The 13799-nt window shown below is 33.9% G+C and overlaps 2 protein-coding genes and 1 non-coding gene across 4 annotated transcripts; 2 read left to right on the top strand and 1 right to left on the bottom strand.

The window, feature by feature from the left end:
- The first annotated feature begins 257 nt into the window (after window positions 1-257).
- On the top strand, window positions 258-3586 carry LOC104713508 (methylthioalkylmalate synthase 1-2, chloroplastic). Its single transcript, XM_010430647.3, has 10 exons — window positions 258-778; window positions 864-1123; window positions 1347-1560; window positions 1692-1772; window positions 2317-2409; window positions 2527-2613; window positions 2723-2823; window positions 2998-3031; window positions 3141-3215; window positions 3326-3586. Exons 1-10 carry the CDS (start codon window positions 356-358, stop codon window positions 3362-3364), a joined length of 1407 nt encoding a protein of 468 aa, XP_010428949.2. The 5' UTR covers window positions 258-355; the 3' UTR covers window positions 3365-3586.
- A 1634-nt stretch (window positions 3587-5220) lies between these two features.
- On the bottom strand, window positions 5221-8884 carry LOC104713506 (uncharacterized). 2 transcript variants are annotated; one of them, XM_010430645.2, is made up of 6 exons: window positions 8194-8884; window positions 7975-8098; window positions 7569-7686; window positions 7108-7144; window positions 6594-6891; window positions 5221-5643 (listed from the first exon to the last, which is right to left on the bottom strand). In XM_010430645.2, exons 1-6 carry the CDS (start codon window positions 8377-8379, stop codon window positions 5528-5530), a joined length of 879 nt encoding a protein of 292 aa, XP_010428947.1. In that variant the 5' UTR covers window positions 8380-8884; the 3' UTR covers window positions 5221-5527. The 2 variants fall into 2 exon arrangements, with proteins under 2 accessions (XP_010428947.1, XP_010428948.1); XM_010430646.2 differs by having other exon boundaries at window positions 6594-6888; window positions 8194-8854.
- Window positions 8885-11781: 2897 nt separating this feature from the next.
- TRNAM-CAU (transfer RNA methionine (anticodon CAU)) lies at window positions 11782-11866 on the top strand. Its single transcript is given in 2 exon segments — window positions 11782-11819; window positions 11831-11866. It is a non-coding gene; the product is annotated as a tRNA-Met (tRNA).
- The last annotated feature ends 1933 nt before the right edge of the window (window positions 11867-13799 follow it).

Here is a 13799-nt window from a genome sequence, read left to right as displayed (position 1 = left end):
AATATTATAACTATCTTTAGAATTCAATATACTCGTGATAATTACCAAAAATGTTGCAGTTTTCTCATAATTAAAAATTATATGTCCGGATAGCTAATGACAAAGCGTAACTCACTTCATAAAAATATCAAATGTTTTGTACTTTTGTTATCATATAAGTAAATTCAAGAATATAATTGTGCTTTAATTTTGCAAACCTGTTTCAAAAAAAAAAAAAAAAAAAAGGAATATAATTTTGCGCCTATAAATAGAGATATGTATTCCATCATCATTGCGCAACAACTCCCCTCACTATCTGCTCTACAATTCTCCAAAGCAAATCGAAATCTCTCTCTTTCTTCTACTCCATATAGTTATGGCTTCCCCACCTCTGTCACCTCCTCGTACGATCCCCACCAGTGCGGTTGCCCGATCAGTGTTACCCATTGGATCTTCCCTGCCCTCTGTCAGCCTGACACGTCCATACAACAAGCCGACAAGTTGCTCCCTTGTGTCCAAAAATGATGCGGCAACTAGTGCAACTGTCAAACCTATCGTGAAACGGTGTGCAGAGTACTTACCGAACAAGCTACCCGACAGTAAATATGTGCGTATATTGGACACGACGCTTCGTGACGGGGAACAATCTCCCGGTGCAGCCCTTACTCCACCGCAAAAGATAGAGATTGCCTGGCAACTCGCTAAACTCCGAGTAGACATGATGGAAGCTGGTTTCCCGGGGTCGTCTGAGGAAGAGGTAGAAACCATCAAAACCATCGCCAAGACTGTTGGGAACGAGGTTTGTTTCTTTGTTTCCCTTCACTTATATTAAATGATTGTAAAATGATTTTTTATTCTGAAACTATATTGTTGTTTTGCTTTAGGTGGATGAGGAGACAGGTTACGTCCCGGTGATATGCGGCCTCTCACGATGCAAAGAATCAGACATCAAGGCGGCTTGGGAGGCGTTGCAGTATGCGAAGAGGCCGAGGATAATCTTATTCATATCTACTAGTGACATTCACATGAAATATAAGTTGAAAAAGACTAGAGAAGAAGTGATCGAGATGGTCACGACTAGTATTAGGTTCGCTAAAAGCATAGGCTTCACTGACATCCAACTCGGTTCCGAAGACGGCGGCAGGTCCGTTTTCTTTAAAACCTTTATATATATGAATAATACATATATGATATAATCGTTTGTTTACACTTTTTTTTTTGTTAATAAAAAAATTAAAATTTGTATTTTAACATCTGATTTCTTTTATAACAACTTTTACATGGACATACCATTATCCATGAGCTCGCCATAAAATCATGTCATATATATATATGGATTTTAAAATACTGGTGTTCATGTGATTCAGAACGGATAAGGACTTTCTATGTAAGCTTTTGGGAGTAGCAATAAAAGAGGGTGCATCTACGGTGGGCTTCGCGGACACGGTAGGGGTTAACATGCCGCAAGAAATGGCAGAACTAGTGACCTATGTCAAAGAAAACACTCCGGGAATTGAAAACGTTATCTACGGTGTTCATTGTCACAACGACCTTGGTGTTGCTACCGCCAACACAATCGCTGTACGTAATTAACTCTCTTTTATATATGTATTAGATTAAATTTACACAAGTTCCATACAAATATACGATTCTCAAGGTGGCAAAAACATGTTGAACAATGGTTTTGATTTATTCTATATATATATATATAGGCCATATGTGCGGGAGCAAGACATGTCGAAGTAACAATCAACGGAATAGGTGAAAGAAGTGGGAATGCGGCGCTTGAAGAGGTAAAATTCCCACTCCAACATGAGTTGATATCATCATTATCAACATGAGTTGTGTGTACTATAGTCCAACTTAACAATTAGTCGTATAGTTTTGATTTTTGCATTCTTTTTTTCACTGATTTTTATTGGTATCCTCTTTTATATAAATAACGTAATCTGTCTAGAAATTTTTTAAATCATGACTTATATAGTTTATTAGCTTTATATATAGCATACAGAATTTAACGATTATTGAGAACTATAGTTTTTGGCGAGAGACTATCTTTTTGCTCTATATTGTAAACGATAAAAAAAATTCTACTATTATTTGGTATAATCTTAGTTTTCTAAAATATAAAATAATTTATATGTTTAGTTTACGTAGTATACAAATTACAATTATATTTGATATTTTTTAACACTAAAATCATATTATGACTTCCGTAAAAAAAAATTATTGTCTGCCACTGCTGCTGGCTGTGTATCGTGATGGCTTTATCCAAACGGTCTTATCTTTGAATCTTTGATCCATGATCCATCACTCACACAAAAAGGTTATATGTAGGTCGTGATGGCACTGAAATGTCGAGGACCATATGTGCTGGGTGGTGTTTACACAAATATAGACACACGCCAAATTATGGCTACTAGCAAGATGGTAAGTTTCCATATACAAATTGATATTGAAATATCTTGTCATGTAAAGAATAATTTTGCTAGTTTTTTGGCCTTTATGATGATAATACTAGTGTCGATTATGTAAATTCGTCGGCAGGTTCAAGAGCATACCGGCATGTATGTTCAAGCACATAAGCCCATAGTTGGAGACAACTGCTTTGTTCATGAAAGCGGCATTCACCAGGTTACTTTGTGTTTTTGGTTTCTTTTTGACATAAGAGATTTATTAAATATTATATATATTTGACATAAGATAATTAGATACAAGAATGATTTGTTCAAAACATTTGCAGGATGGAATATTAAAAAATCGGAGTACATATGAGATTTTATCACCAGAAGATATTGGGATCGTCACATCTAAAAATTCTGGCCTTGTTCTTGGAAAGCTTAGGTAACTAATCTTGTTAATTTTTATAATTTCTTTCGGTGAAGAGATTATTATTCTATTACGTGATTTTTATGATCTTTATATAACTTCTTTCACATCAAGTTATTTAAGTAGATCGTAATAACGTTATTTTACCAAAATGACTGATCGTTGTCTAATTCTGTCTTTTATATGTAGTGGACGCCATGCTATTAAAGATAGGCTCAAAGAGGTACCCTATATGATTGAATCGTTTTAATTATATACTAATGATCATGTATATCAGATAAGATATCAATATTAATTTGATGAAGCATTGTGTTAATTTATTACTCTCACAGTTGGGATATGACATCGGTGATGAGAAGTTGAAAGACATCTTCTCACGATTCAGGGATTTAACCAAGCAGAAAAAGGTTTCTATTTTAAACTTTTTTTCATATAACATGTCCGCTATGATTAACTTCCAAATGATTTTTATATTGTGTATGATGTAATAACATGAAATGCGAATTAAAAATTTCAGAGAGTCACAGACGATGATTTGAAGGCACTAGTGGTGTGAGGAGGGGGGGGGGGGGGATCCGTTTATAAAGTGGAAATTAAAAAGACAACGTATGACGAATAATAAGTGCTTGCTTTATTACAGATATTGCAACTTTTCTGTGGTGTTTTCATTTCTTATGTTAAATGTATGTTTAACCTTTTAAGTGTGTATTACGATGATAACATCGTATATGAGTATTTTCTGAAAGGAATAAATACTGCTGGAGCTGTTTGTGTATTACTGAAAGAGTAACGACTATAGCAAGTGTCACCTCGGTTCCTTCAGGCTTCCATTATAAATACGGTTGAAAGCCTAATGGATCAAGTATAATTATTGGATCTAACCCAAAAAAATTTGATTTAATCTAGAAAATATATATCTATAATCATCTTTCGTCTCCTTAATCTGGATATTTTTACAGAACTATATAGATAATTATAATATTTTAGTTTGGTATATATAAAAGAAACAAAACAAAACAAAAGATCAAATTAAAGACGATTATCACGAACCTGCTTATACCTCTACCTCTCTTGTGGTACTAAAAGCGAAGTCTTGTTATGCACGAAAGTGTCCTCACTTGCCCATTCATTCATTCATTCATTCATTCACCTTCAGAAGTTGACTCAATTATTGGATCGGGATCATAAACATCATCTTCTTGTCAAATTGGGGGAGACGGAGAAGTAAACCTCAGCGTTTTTCTCACGAGTTATCTGATTCAAAGCAAATAACTCTTTTAGAATCGGGGGTTCCCAGAATTAATTCAAGAAACGTGAGACACGAAACAGGAGTAGTAGCTCGCGAACAGAAAGAAGCTAACCGTTATAAGAGATCCGAAGAGGGCTCCGTCTTCTTCTTGTCAGACTCAAACATTAAGTACGCCTTTGATCTTTCTGCTCCATGGCTTTCAAAAGAAAGAACAAAAAGGAAATTAATTAATCGCAACGATCACATAATATATCTTTTAGGAAATTTTAAGAGATACCTTTCCTTTTTATTGGTTGTTCAAAAAAAAAAAAAAAAAAAATCTTTCCTTTTTATTTTCTTTATATATCATCACAACGGTAACATAATATATTTACCTTTTTACTAATATGATTAAATTTAATAATAATAAATTAATTATTAAGGTGAAGGAAGCTGTATTATATATCTATCATTTTCCTAAAAGGAGCAAGTAATTAATAAAGGAAATTACCTTTATTGTTTTTTTTTTTTATGGCGGTTCTTTTTCAAGTCAGAAACAGAGAAGCACTTAAAAAAAAAGAAGGAGTCACGTCACGGCGAGGAGATGATGAGTCTGAGACAAGTTTCCAGGAGAGCTGAGCGCAGAAGTACAAATTTTACGTTGGAGACTGTGTTCGCTGGTGTCCCGATGATCTGTTGGCCGTTCTTCGCCGGTCAGTTGACGAATTCGAAAGTTCTGTTGCGAGGATTGGGGAATAGGGATGGAGATCGGCGAGTTAGTGAAGAGGGACCTGGTCTTCAAGGAACTTATGGACGGAGTGAAGGTGGTTGAGTGGCGGCGCTTCGCGGAAGAAGCTTCGGCGCCACCGTTGGGATCATCGTCACGTTAATTTTTGAGACGGTGGTTGATAAAGTCAAGTCAAATTAGATCGATGTAATTGGGCTTTAACGTATTCAAAGGCCTATTATAAATGGCCCAATTTTCTCAGTATCGCTTGGGCTGGCTTTAAATGAAATTAATCAAATAGTACGGTAGACGTGGTTGTATTGTATATAAACAACAATTGAAAATGTGCTTGTAATTTATATAGTTTTTTTTTTCGTAGTTGGATCAGAGTATCAGACAATTTATATCCACATTGAAATTCCCAAGAAAATGAGAGGATATAAAGGTGTAAAATATATAGAGCATAAAGTCGAGATTATGAGATATAAATGAGTAAAAAAAAATGAATATGAAGAAACTCAATTTATATATGTTCCGTCAGAAGAGAGAAAAAAAAAAAAAAAAAAAATAGGACAAAGCGATAGAGCCGTCGTTTAAGTTTTTGACAGTCTTGGGTCGTCTTCTTGGGGCTCAAGTCATAGCTCTGGTTGAGAAATAAATGAATTAGCTGTTTTTTCTTGTTTTCTCAGAGATAGATAGAGAGAGAGAGAGGGGTAAAAATGTGAAGATTGTACAAATTGGGAAATGTGAGAGAGAAAGAAAGATCAAGAACTTGAAATAGGTTCTTTGGTGTTGCTGCTGGCTGTAATTTCAGGAGCAGTTGTTGTTGCTTCGCCTTCTGCTGATGATGTTGATACTTGTTGTGGTACTGCTTCAGATTCTAGAGAAAAAGAAAAGGCCATAAAATATAATTATATATCCGGATAAAATCTGACAACTATACTGAATGTTATACAGTACTAATATTGCAACTTAATTTGATTTAGCTCAAAATAAATATGTAGTTTGAGTACAATCATTCAGCTAAACCAATCAATTATACTGAAAATGGTGACAAATGCAATGATCAAATGTTGGATTTTAGAGACACACAGCACACAGAGAGTGTCCAAAACGAAAATGCATATACATTATACGTTTTAGTGTTGTAGATGTTGTCAGTGTATGGTGGCTTCACTGGCATGACAATTGGCGACCAAATTGACAGATGATAGAAGAGACACATATACCAATGTAATTGAAATAGACAGCTCACTCCACATGCTATCCTTTATTCACTGTTCTCTCCAATCATTCACTCTCCTTTTCTTTTCCATTTCAACCCAAAACCCCCCTTTCTTTTTTCTTTTCTCTTAAGAGTGCATAACTTTTATTTTATTGGTTTCTTTTTCGAGTTTAAGACAGCATGAAGGATCAATTACGTGCAGTGCATGAATGATTAATGCAACTACACGTGATGATAGACATGTCGTTCGATCATTTATTCAAACAATTTATTAACGTTAAGTTGCTAATCAATTGATGATCTATCTATGTCACATATTTACTACTGTAGATCGCAACTTATTTAAGATGTGCGATTTCTAACATGTATTTTGGAATATGACGGTTTTTCTAATCATCTCGAGCTGAATGACATTTTTTGGACTGACAATCTAGGGTTTTGAAATGATATACATGTTTATATGAGTTTCTAATACTAATTAGTATGAGTGGACTAACACATGTTACATATATTCACGTACTATCTTATTTTAGATGTACGTAAGATTCCTAAGAAACATTAAAATAAAATAAGAGAAAGAGTCGAAGAAGGAGGTAAGTACGTACCGGTGGAAGAAGAGAGTAGTCCTTGGAGAGGAGGGGCAAAAGAGGAATTGGATGGGTAAACGAGGAAAGAGGGAGAAGAAAACCGTTGATGCTGTTGTTGAGGATTATATGGTTGAGGAAGATGATGATGATGATGTTGGTATGGTACTCTAGGGGCTTGAAGAGAATATCCGTAATAATAAGGAGAAGGCATGATGGTTGCTCCTGATGATGATGGTGATGTTGCTCCCCCTCCATATAGTTGCTGTTGCTGCTGATAGTACTGAGCTTGCTGCAACTGTGTGTTGTACAGTGCCTGCTGCATGTATATATGATCATCATAATGGGTGTCTATGTTTACAACAAACATGCATGTGCTAGTGTTTTTCATGCATTATGTAAGTGGTCGACATGTGCAAGATACGTTTTGTACGTAAAATCTATTATTAATTTCATATCTTGCACTTCATGATTAAATTCGGTTTTGCTTTTCATGCTGCGTATGTATATGTCAGTGAGAGAAAGAGAGACTTACTTGGTGGTACCCAAATTGATCAGGGTTATAGGTGTACCTGAAAAAAATACGAAGAATTGAATGATTCTCTGTAAAAACAAAATTAGAAAAATTTATAATATTCCTCCGAAAATACAAATTCTACTTGTTTATTATTAAACTTAAAACAGATTTATAAATAAACCTTCATTTTAGTATTACAGTCTTGCACGATAAGGGTTTTCTCAACATATATATGCGACGACTATAATTTTGAAGACGAACAATTATAAAATTCATTGCAAGGATTTTTTTTTTTTTTAATGTACATATTTATGTTATCATATTTACAGCCTGACAACAAGTGGCCCGATTGACGCATTAAATTGTCTCCTACCATTTCTATCGCAATGGACCATGTCCTTATCTATGCGAAACATTTATAAGTATCTCTTAACTAAATCCTTGGGGTTTTAAATAATTAGTGCCTTTAATTAGCTTACCCGTAGGAGGGATACATGAGCTGGCCAGCTGCAGCCGGTGGCAGCGGTGCAGCCATCCCGGTATAGGCTGATGGTCCTCCACTTTGGTATTGACTCGGACTTCCTGTTTGTCCTCGTCCTATACAGAAATAGTAAACAAAACGATTGAAAACTAAGTACATTGCTCATGGATCAAGTTTTAAAAACTAGTAATTCACCATCTCAAAAATTGGATTTGATTGGTTACACTACGTACGCACACATAACATAATTGAGAAATGTACAACTAATGCTTTAGACTATCAAAAATACCTTAAAAAAAATCTTGATAACTAACCAAACCAATAATAATATGTCATGATCATATTAAAAACTCATGAAAATAAAAAGATTTTACGGAGTAATCTCAAGTTAAGAAGAAACAAACCTCGAGGCGGCGATGGTCGAGGCCGTCCAAAAGATGCAATATTACAATTAGCTTTTCTCCCATCGATCACCGGATTTGGATCAGCGACGGCTCTTGTCGCAGAATCTGCCTCCCGGAAGGTCACCTAATTAAATTAAAGATGATCGGAGAAATTTAGCAAATAAAACCCTTAATTTCAAAACGTGAAACAAAAGAAAGATAGAGAAAAAAGGAACTTACGAATCCGTAGCCTTTAGATTTGCCGGTGTTTTTATCGGTGATGATGACGGCTTCAAGAATCTCCCCGAACTGATCGAAGTAACGACGCATTTCTTCCGTAGGAGTTTCCCATGCTAATCCTCCAACGAACACTTTGGTGTAAGTCGTGTCTCCGAACGGTGATCGGTAATAGCTCGTTTGAGACATTTATTTAATTTAATATCACGATCAACAAATATATGGAGTTCTCCAATGATGATGATGATGTTATATACCCCAAAAACAAATAGAAATTAATAAAATAAATAAATATGGAAAGTGGGATTGTCTAAAACATTAGGGGAAAAAGGAAAGAGATTTGGAATGGACAAAGTTGGCTGATCTTTATATCATCAAAGGTTGTTTTTGGTTGGGCAAAGAGAAGAGAGACCAATCAAAAGGTTGCAAATTGCAACCCTTAAAACAGTGTCGTATTTGACTCCGACCCTACACATACGGAGAGGGAGAGAGAAGAGAGACAGAGAGATATAAAAGATTGTTTTGGGGAAGTATAAGAATTGGGATTGGAGGGTTTTGTAAGAAGAAGAAGAAGAGAGAGAGAGAGAGAGAGAGAGAGAGAGAGAGAGAGAGAGAGAGAGAGAGAGAGAGAGAGAGTGACAAGGCAGCACTTGAGTATGTCTTCGCTGTCTAATTTGCCAGGTTTTAACATTATAGCTCCTCCACAACTTTTCTTCTCCATAATATATATTTTGATATCTTCTTTTTAGTTATAACGACGTTACTCTGGTGTATCTAATTATTTATGTAATAATCAAAGATTTAATTATTTCTTAACTATACTATATCTTATCAAGGTATATATAGTTAACAAGATAGTGCGATTGATTTCTATTAAGTTTTAGTTAGTATAATGGTTGATTTTAAAGAATCTCAAAAAAGGTTTTGATTGTATTAGAAATGAACTTTTATTTAATACTGAATCTTACATTTTCAATCAATTTTTACTGTCTTCTGTCATCATTAAAAAAATATATTCGATATTTTAATGTTTTTTTTTATCTGTCATCCAAATTTTGGATGATTTAAAGATAAACTATCTTAATTCCCTAGAGTACATGCATTTAATAATATGCAGATTATGTCAAAACTATACAGTTGTTTGATAAGTTTCATACAGTTTGTTTTATCATTTCCCATGTTCTCTTTTGAGTTGGTCTCTTGTTCTCTTCCTCCTGCTTGTCTCTGTAGGTTTCGTGTGATTCATACACTGATGACAGTTTTATATCTTTTCACAATGAAATTAATTAATATATACTTTCAGTATCAACTTAAATGCATATATCTATATTTTTTTTCTATTGAATAATGGGACTTATTCCTTATTCTCACATGCTAACATGTACTTAACCTTTCCTTTAATCATTACCTTACTGGAAAGCTATAGACGGACGGACAAAAGAACAGTCTGGATTTTAGAATTACATTCTTTTTTACAATTTAGATTTTTCATATACTTATATAATTATAAATTCGAAGATTTATTTCCGTATAATTATTGGGCATAATTTCGTGATTCCATAATCTTATTTGGGTATATTATCATAAAGAATGACATGTATATAGCTAACTGACAACCCGATCTTCATATTCCACAAATAAATAAATATATATGCACTCAATCATATTGTCAAAAACGATGTAAAGTGTGTATGTGTGTGTGTGTGTCAAATATCATATATTTATTTTAATGATTAAGCCAAACAGATTTTGTTAATGAGTCTTCATGATTAGTGGAAGTCCATTATTCCTTCCACCAAACCATATAAGAAAAAATTAATCAAAATATTGACGAAGACGCTCTTGACTTTCGGATAGATCCCTTTAAAGATTTCTCATCCTCCATATTTACAACTATGAAACTATGATTGTTTTGATCATGTAGTCATGTTATATATATATCAGCCATAATATATCATGTCTAGTGCAATATTAAATACATGGTCTTTACTTATTCCTTATTTAAATGCTTTATACATATGGTTTCAAGCCACGTTAGTTGGTGTAAATATAATCCAAATTTTACATTCTCAGATTATATGAGACGACTCTAATCACACTAATCTTCTCTACTCTATATATATTCTCTTAACGATGACCTCATCATATATACATATCACCCGGGGATTATTATGACTATAATAAAATATAAACGTTTGACATAGATGAAATGTTGACATTGTTGTTACTTCTGAGTTCTGACCATTGAGTTATCTAATTTGTTTGTTTTAGAGATCTAAATTGTTTATGCGAAGTTCTTCGCATATATAAAAGCTAAGTGGCCCCTACTAGCCATTAAAATTTTAAAATGTATACTATTTTCATTAATAAAGAATACTTTGGCCTGTAAAATATATAACTGAGAAATTAAACGATGCAAACAAAACCTTGCCGTTTCCATATTCGTCACATAATGAAGACATGATATTGTCTTGTTACAAAAGTAATATGCAGAACTATTAAAACATTTGACGCCGTCAGAAAAAGAAAAAAAAACCATTAATCTCTATATTTAGTCGAATATCCTAGACCCCTAGCTAAAAAAAGAATCATATATTTGTAGTAACGCTTTCTATTTACATTTTTCTTCTCAAGCAGCGCTATCGATTGAATTGTCTAACTATTTTGGTCTCTAAAATAGTACATTCTATATATGTGCTAATATAAGATATATGAATGTAAGTATATATGGGTGTAGTGTAGTTTGAACAGGAAGATAGAAGACATAAATTACATGTTGTAAAGTATTACATGAGATGAGCTCATTGCAGAGCAGCTTTGATAGACGCACGCACGCACGACCATCCTTATTCCTCATCATCATTTTTAAACCCCTTTTTCGCTTTTCTTATATATACATCCACTAAGTCCACCCTACTATATGCTGAATTTTTATCCTTATAATTAATTTGGTATAATAGAAGTATAGAACTATTCGATTTTGTGTATGTCATAACCAAGTTAGCGAAAGGCTTTTCTTATACATCCACAAGCAAATATATATTTTGTTTAAAATGTGTACCAGCGCGAGCACACAAATATCCATGCCTGATTATTCATCCATTTCTTAACTACTATATATACTTAATCAAATATAGACTTCTTGCAAGTCTTTGGATATTCTTGAAAGGTTATGGACCAATAAATATTTAAAACGAAAACACAGATTGTTCTTTTGTTTATTGTTTCTATAAACTGGGGTTAATACAAAAAATCAAAAAAAAAAAAAGCAAAATAAGGAGACAGACAGACAGGTAAAGAGCAAAGTGGAGCCAAGGCAACGAACGTGGCAAAGAAGAGAGACAGTTAGAGAGATTCCGATGAACTGTCTCGAGCACCCCTTCCACGTGGACTTACTGTCACGCTTCAACTGCTTTCTACTTCGTTGTCTTCTTGACTTGTGTGTGCAAAAAAATAGCCTCGTCCGTCGATCACTGATTTTTAAAATACCAACTTTACAAACATTCCAATTTATTTGGATTCAATCGTATAACCTATGCTTAATTAATTGTTAATAAGTTATTAATATAGAGTTTGAAAGAAAAGACATCCGGGGTGGTGGCGCAGTTGGCTAGCGCGTAGGTCTCATAGCTATTGAGTGATCCTGAGGTCGAGAGTTCGAGCCTCTCTCACCCCATTGCCTTTTTATATCAAGCCCCACTGATTTTATTTTTTCCCATGTGTAGTACTTACTACACAAAGGGCCTAAATTTTGGGTTTTCTTTTTCATGAAACGAAAAAACCCATCCATTATATTTTTAAAATTGGGCCTCTAAGAAGCCCACCAGGTTCGAAAGGTTTTTTTCTTTCTCTTCACAGATGACGAAGTGGCTTATCCATAATCAAGTCATCTCATGGTCATGAAGGCGTCATGAAGCAATTATGCAAAATTATTCGAGAGAGATAAAGTTAGTAGTTTAGTACTATTAAAGAAAAAAAAAAAGATTAAAAGCATGAGGATATTGGTACCCATCTAAATCACTTGAAAACTCCAGTTCATTAGTCATTATCTCTCTCTCTCTCTTCAATTCTCTCACATGTTCGTTCCCCTTAGTTTTCCATACGTATAAATTCGTCCCTACAACTTATTATACACGTTTAAAGGGAAAGCCGTCACACCCCCAAACTGGTCAAAAATTCAATCCTCGGTATATATATCCATGCAAAAACAAATCTTCAATAATCTTTAACAAAAAAAAATCTTCAATAATACATTCGTTTTAAAATCTTTCAGTTCCAGCCACTCTAATTTTCATCATCTTGAGTGTTTAACAATCATCAATATAATGGTCGGGTTTTAGAGATAGAAAAGGGGTTTGTTTTGATGATTTATATATAATAAGAGATCAACAACACATGCAATGGGCATGTGGTTTTGTGGTGCTGCTGCACATGAGGAACTTAAGCGAGTAATATTGTCGCAAATGCCTTTTTTATAACATTTGACGTGAAAGAAAGAGAGGGAGAAGAAGGGAGGAGGAGCCCCCACCAACACAATGTTAAAAGAAGTCACATGGAATTCCTTTGTTGATATATTTTTTTTTTTACTATTCATTTCATAATTTATTCCTTTGAGAATTTTGCAAAAGCCCCTTTTCTCTTTGGTCCATCTCCCATTCTCTCCCATTTGATCATTTATGATTTGTGCTTTATATCGTTATCTTAGGATTATAATTCTCTCCCATCTATAATTTCATAGTTGTCTAACAGTTAAAAGTGATTTACGTTATAGTTCAAGAACCAGCGTTTCCTTTTCCTATTACGATTTCAGTCATATATAGACATCATATAGTTGATCATTCTCTTGGCGTTTTAAATGACAAGAGTCAAGACATAAGTCTCGCCATAAAACGGGTTTATATCTTTAAATTTCAATGCAATTTTGGTTTTACATATCTAATTTGTCAAAAGAAAAACAAAACTACATAATCTCAACATGAGGGGACAAAAGATGGATAGCCATCAACTTCTGGAAAACGAAATGTCGACTTTGAGTTAACACTCTTGGATTCGAGTGGACAATAATGAAGCCTTTGTTCTGGCCGCTGTATATTCTAACTCTTATATGGTATACATCGAATAGTTTTTACTAATGATAAGTCTGATCTTGTCGCCACTAAAACAAAAATAATCCAATCTTTTCTTATCCACCGAAATCATTTATTCCTCAGACGAATTGTAATATCTATATATCGCCAGTAATATGTGTACTTCATTGAAATCTTTATCGACGTGCAGTGCGATTCCACTGGTTTTACGTGTATATATATATCGTAACAGAAATTTGATGTATAGTTACGTTAAATAATATAAAGAGTGGTGGATTTGGTAGCACTTAAGGTCAAGTTAGTTGAGGAAATTAGGTGCCAGTTTCTATCAAGATGTTTTTTTTATATGAACAATGCGAAATTCCTTTTGTTCCATGCAACTGGTAATTATATATTTTAAAAAACTTTGTTTGCTGATATCCAATAGTGATATATATATAATTTCGATATAAAGAACATAGTTTTCAAGTCCCCGGCCGAAACTTTGTCAATCATAATATCATATTGAGAAAAAAGTTCATT

The sequence above is a fragment of the Camelina sativa genome, chromosome 9 (assembly GCF_030686135.1).
Source record: "Camelina sativa cultivar CO46 ecotype springtype chromosome 9, ASM3068613v1".
Taxonomy (NCBI): domain Eukaryota; kingdom Viridiplantae; phylum Streptophyta; class Magnoliopsida; order Brassicales; family Brassicaceae; genus Camelina; species Camelina sativa.
This window is presented reverse-complemented; position numbering and strand designations above follow the sequence as displayed.

What these genes read in the sequence shown, in the direction of transcription:
- LOC104713508 (XM_010430647.3), top strand. Translation starts at nt 356, where the DNA reads ATGGCTTCCCCACCTCTGTCACCTCCTCGTACGATCCCCACCAGTGCG. An exon ending in CCAAGACTGTTGGGAACGAG is followed by an intron (nt 779 to 863) that starts GTTTGTTTCTTT and finishes GTTTTGCTTTAG; the next exon opens with GTGGATGAGGAGACAGGTTA. An exon ending in TTATGGCTACTAGCAAGATG is followed by an intron (nt 2,410 to 2,526) that starts GTAAGTTTCCAT and finishes ATTCGTCGGCAG; the next exon opens with GTTCAAGAGCATACCGGCAT.
- LOC104713506 (XM_010430645.2), bottom strand. Translation starts at nt 8,379, where the DNA reads ATGTCTCAAACGAGCTATTACCGATCACCGTTCGGAGACACGACTTAC. An exon ending in TCGACCATCGCCGCCTCGAG is followed by an intron (nt 7,687 to 7,974) that starts GTTTGTTTCTTC and finishes ATTTCTGTATAG; the next exon opens with GACGAGGACAAACAGGAAGT. An exon ending in CTCATGTATCCCTCCTACGG is followed by an intron (nt 7,145 to 7,568) that starts GTAAGCTAATTA and finishes TATTTTTTTCAG; the next exon opens with GTACACCTATAACCCTGATC.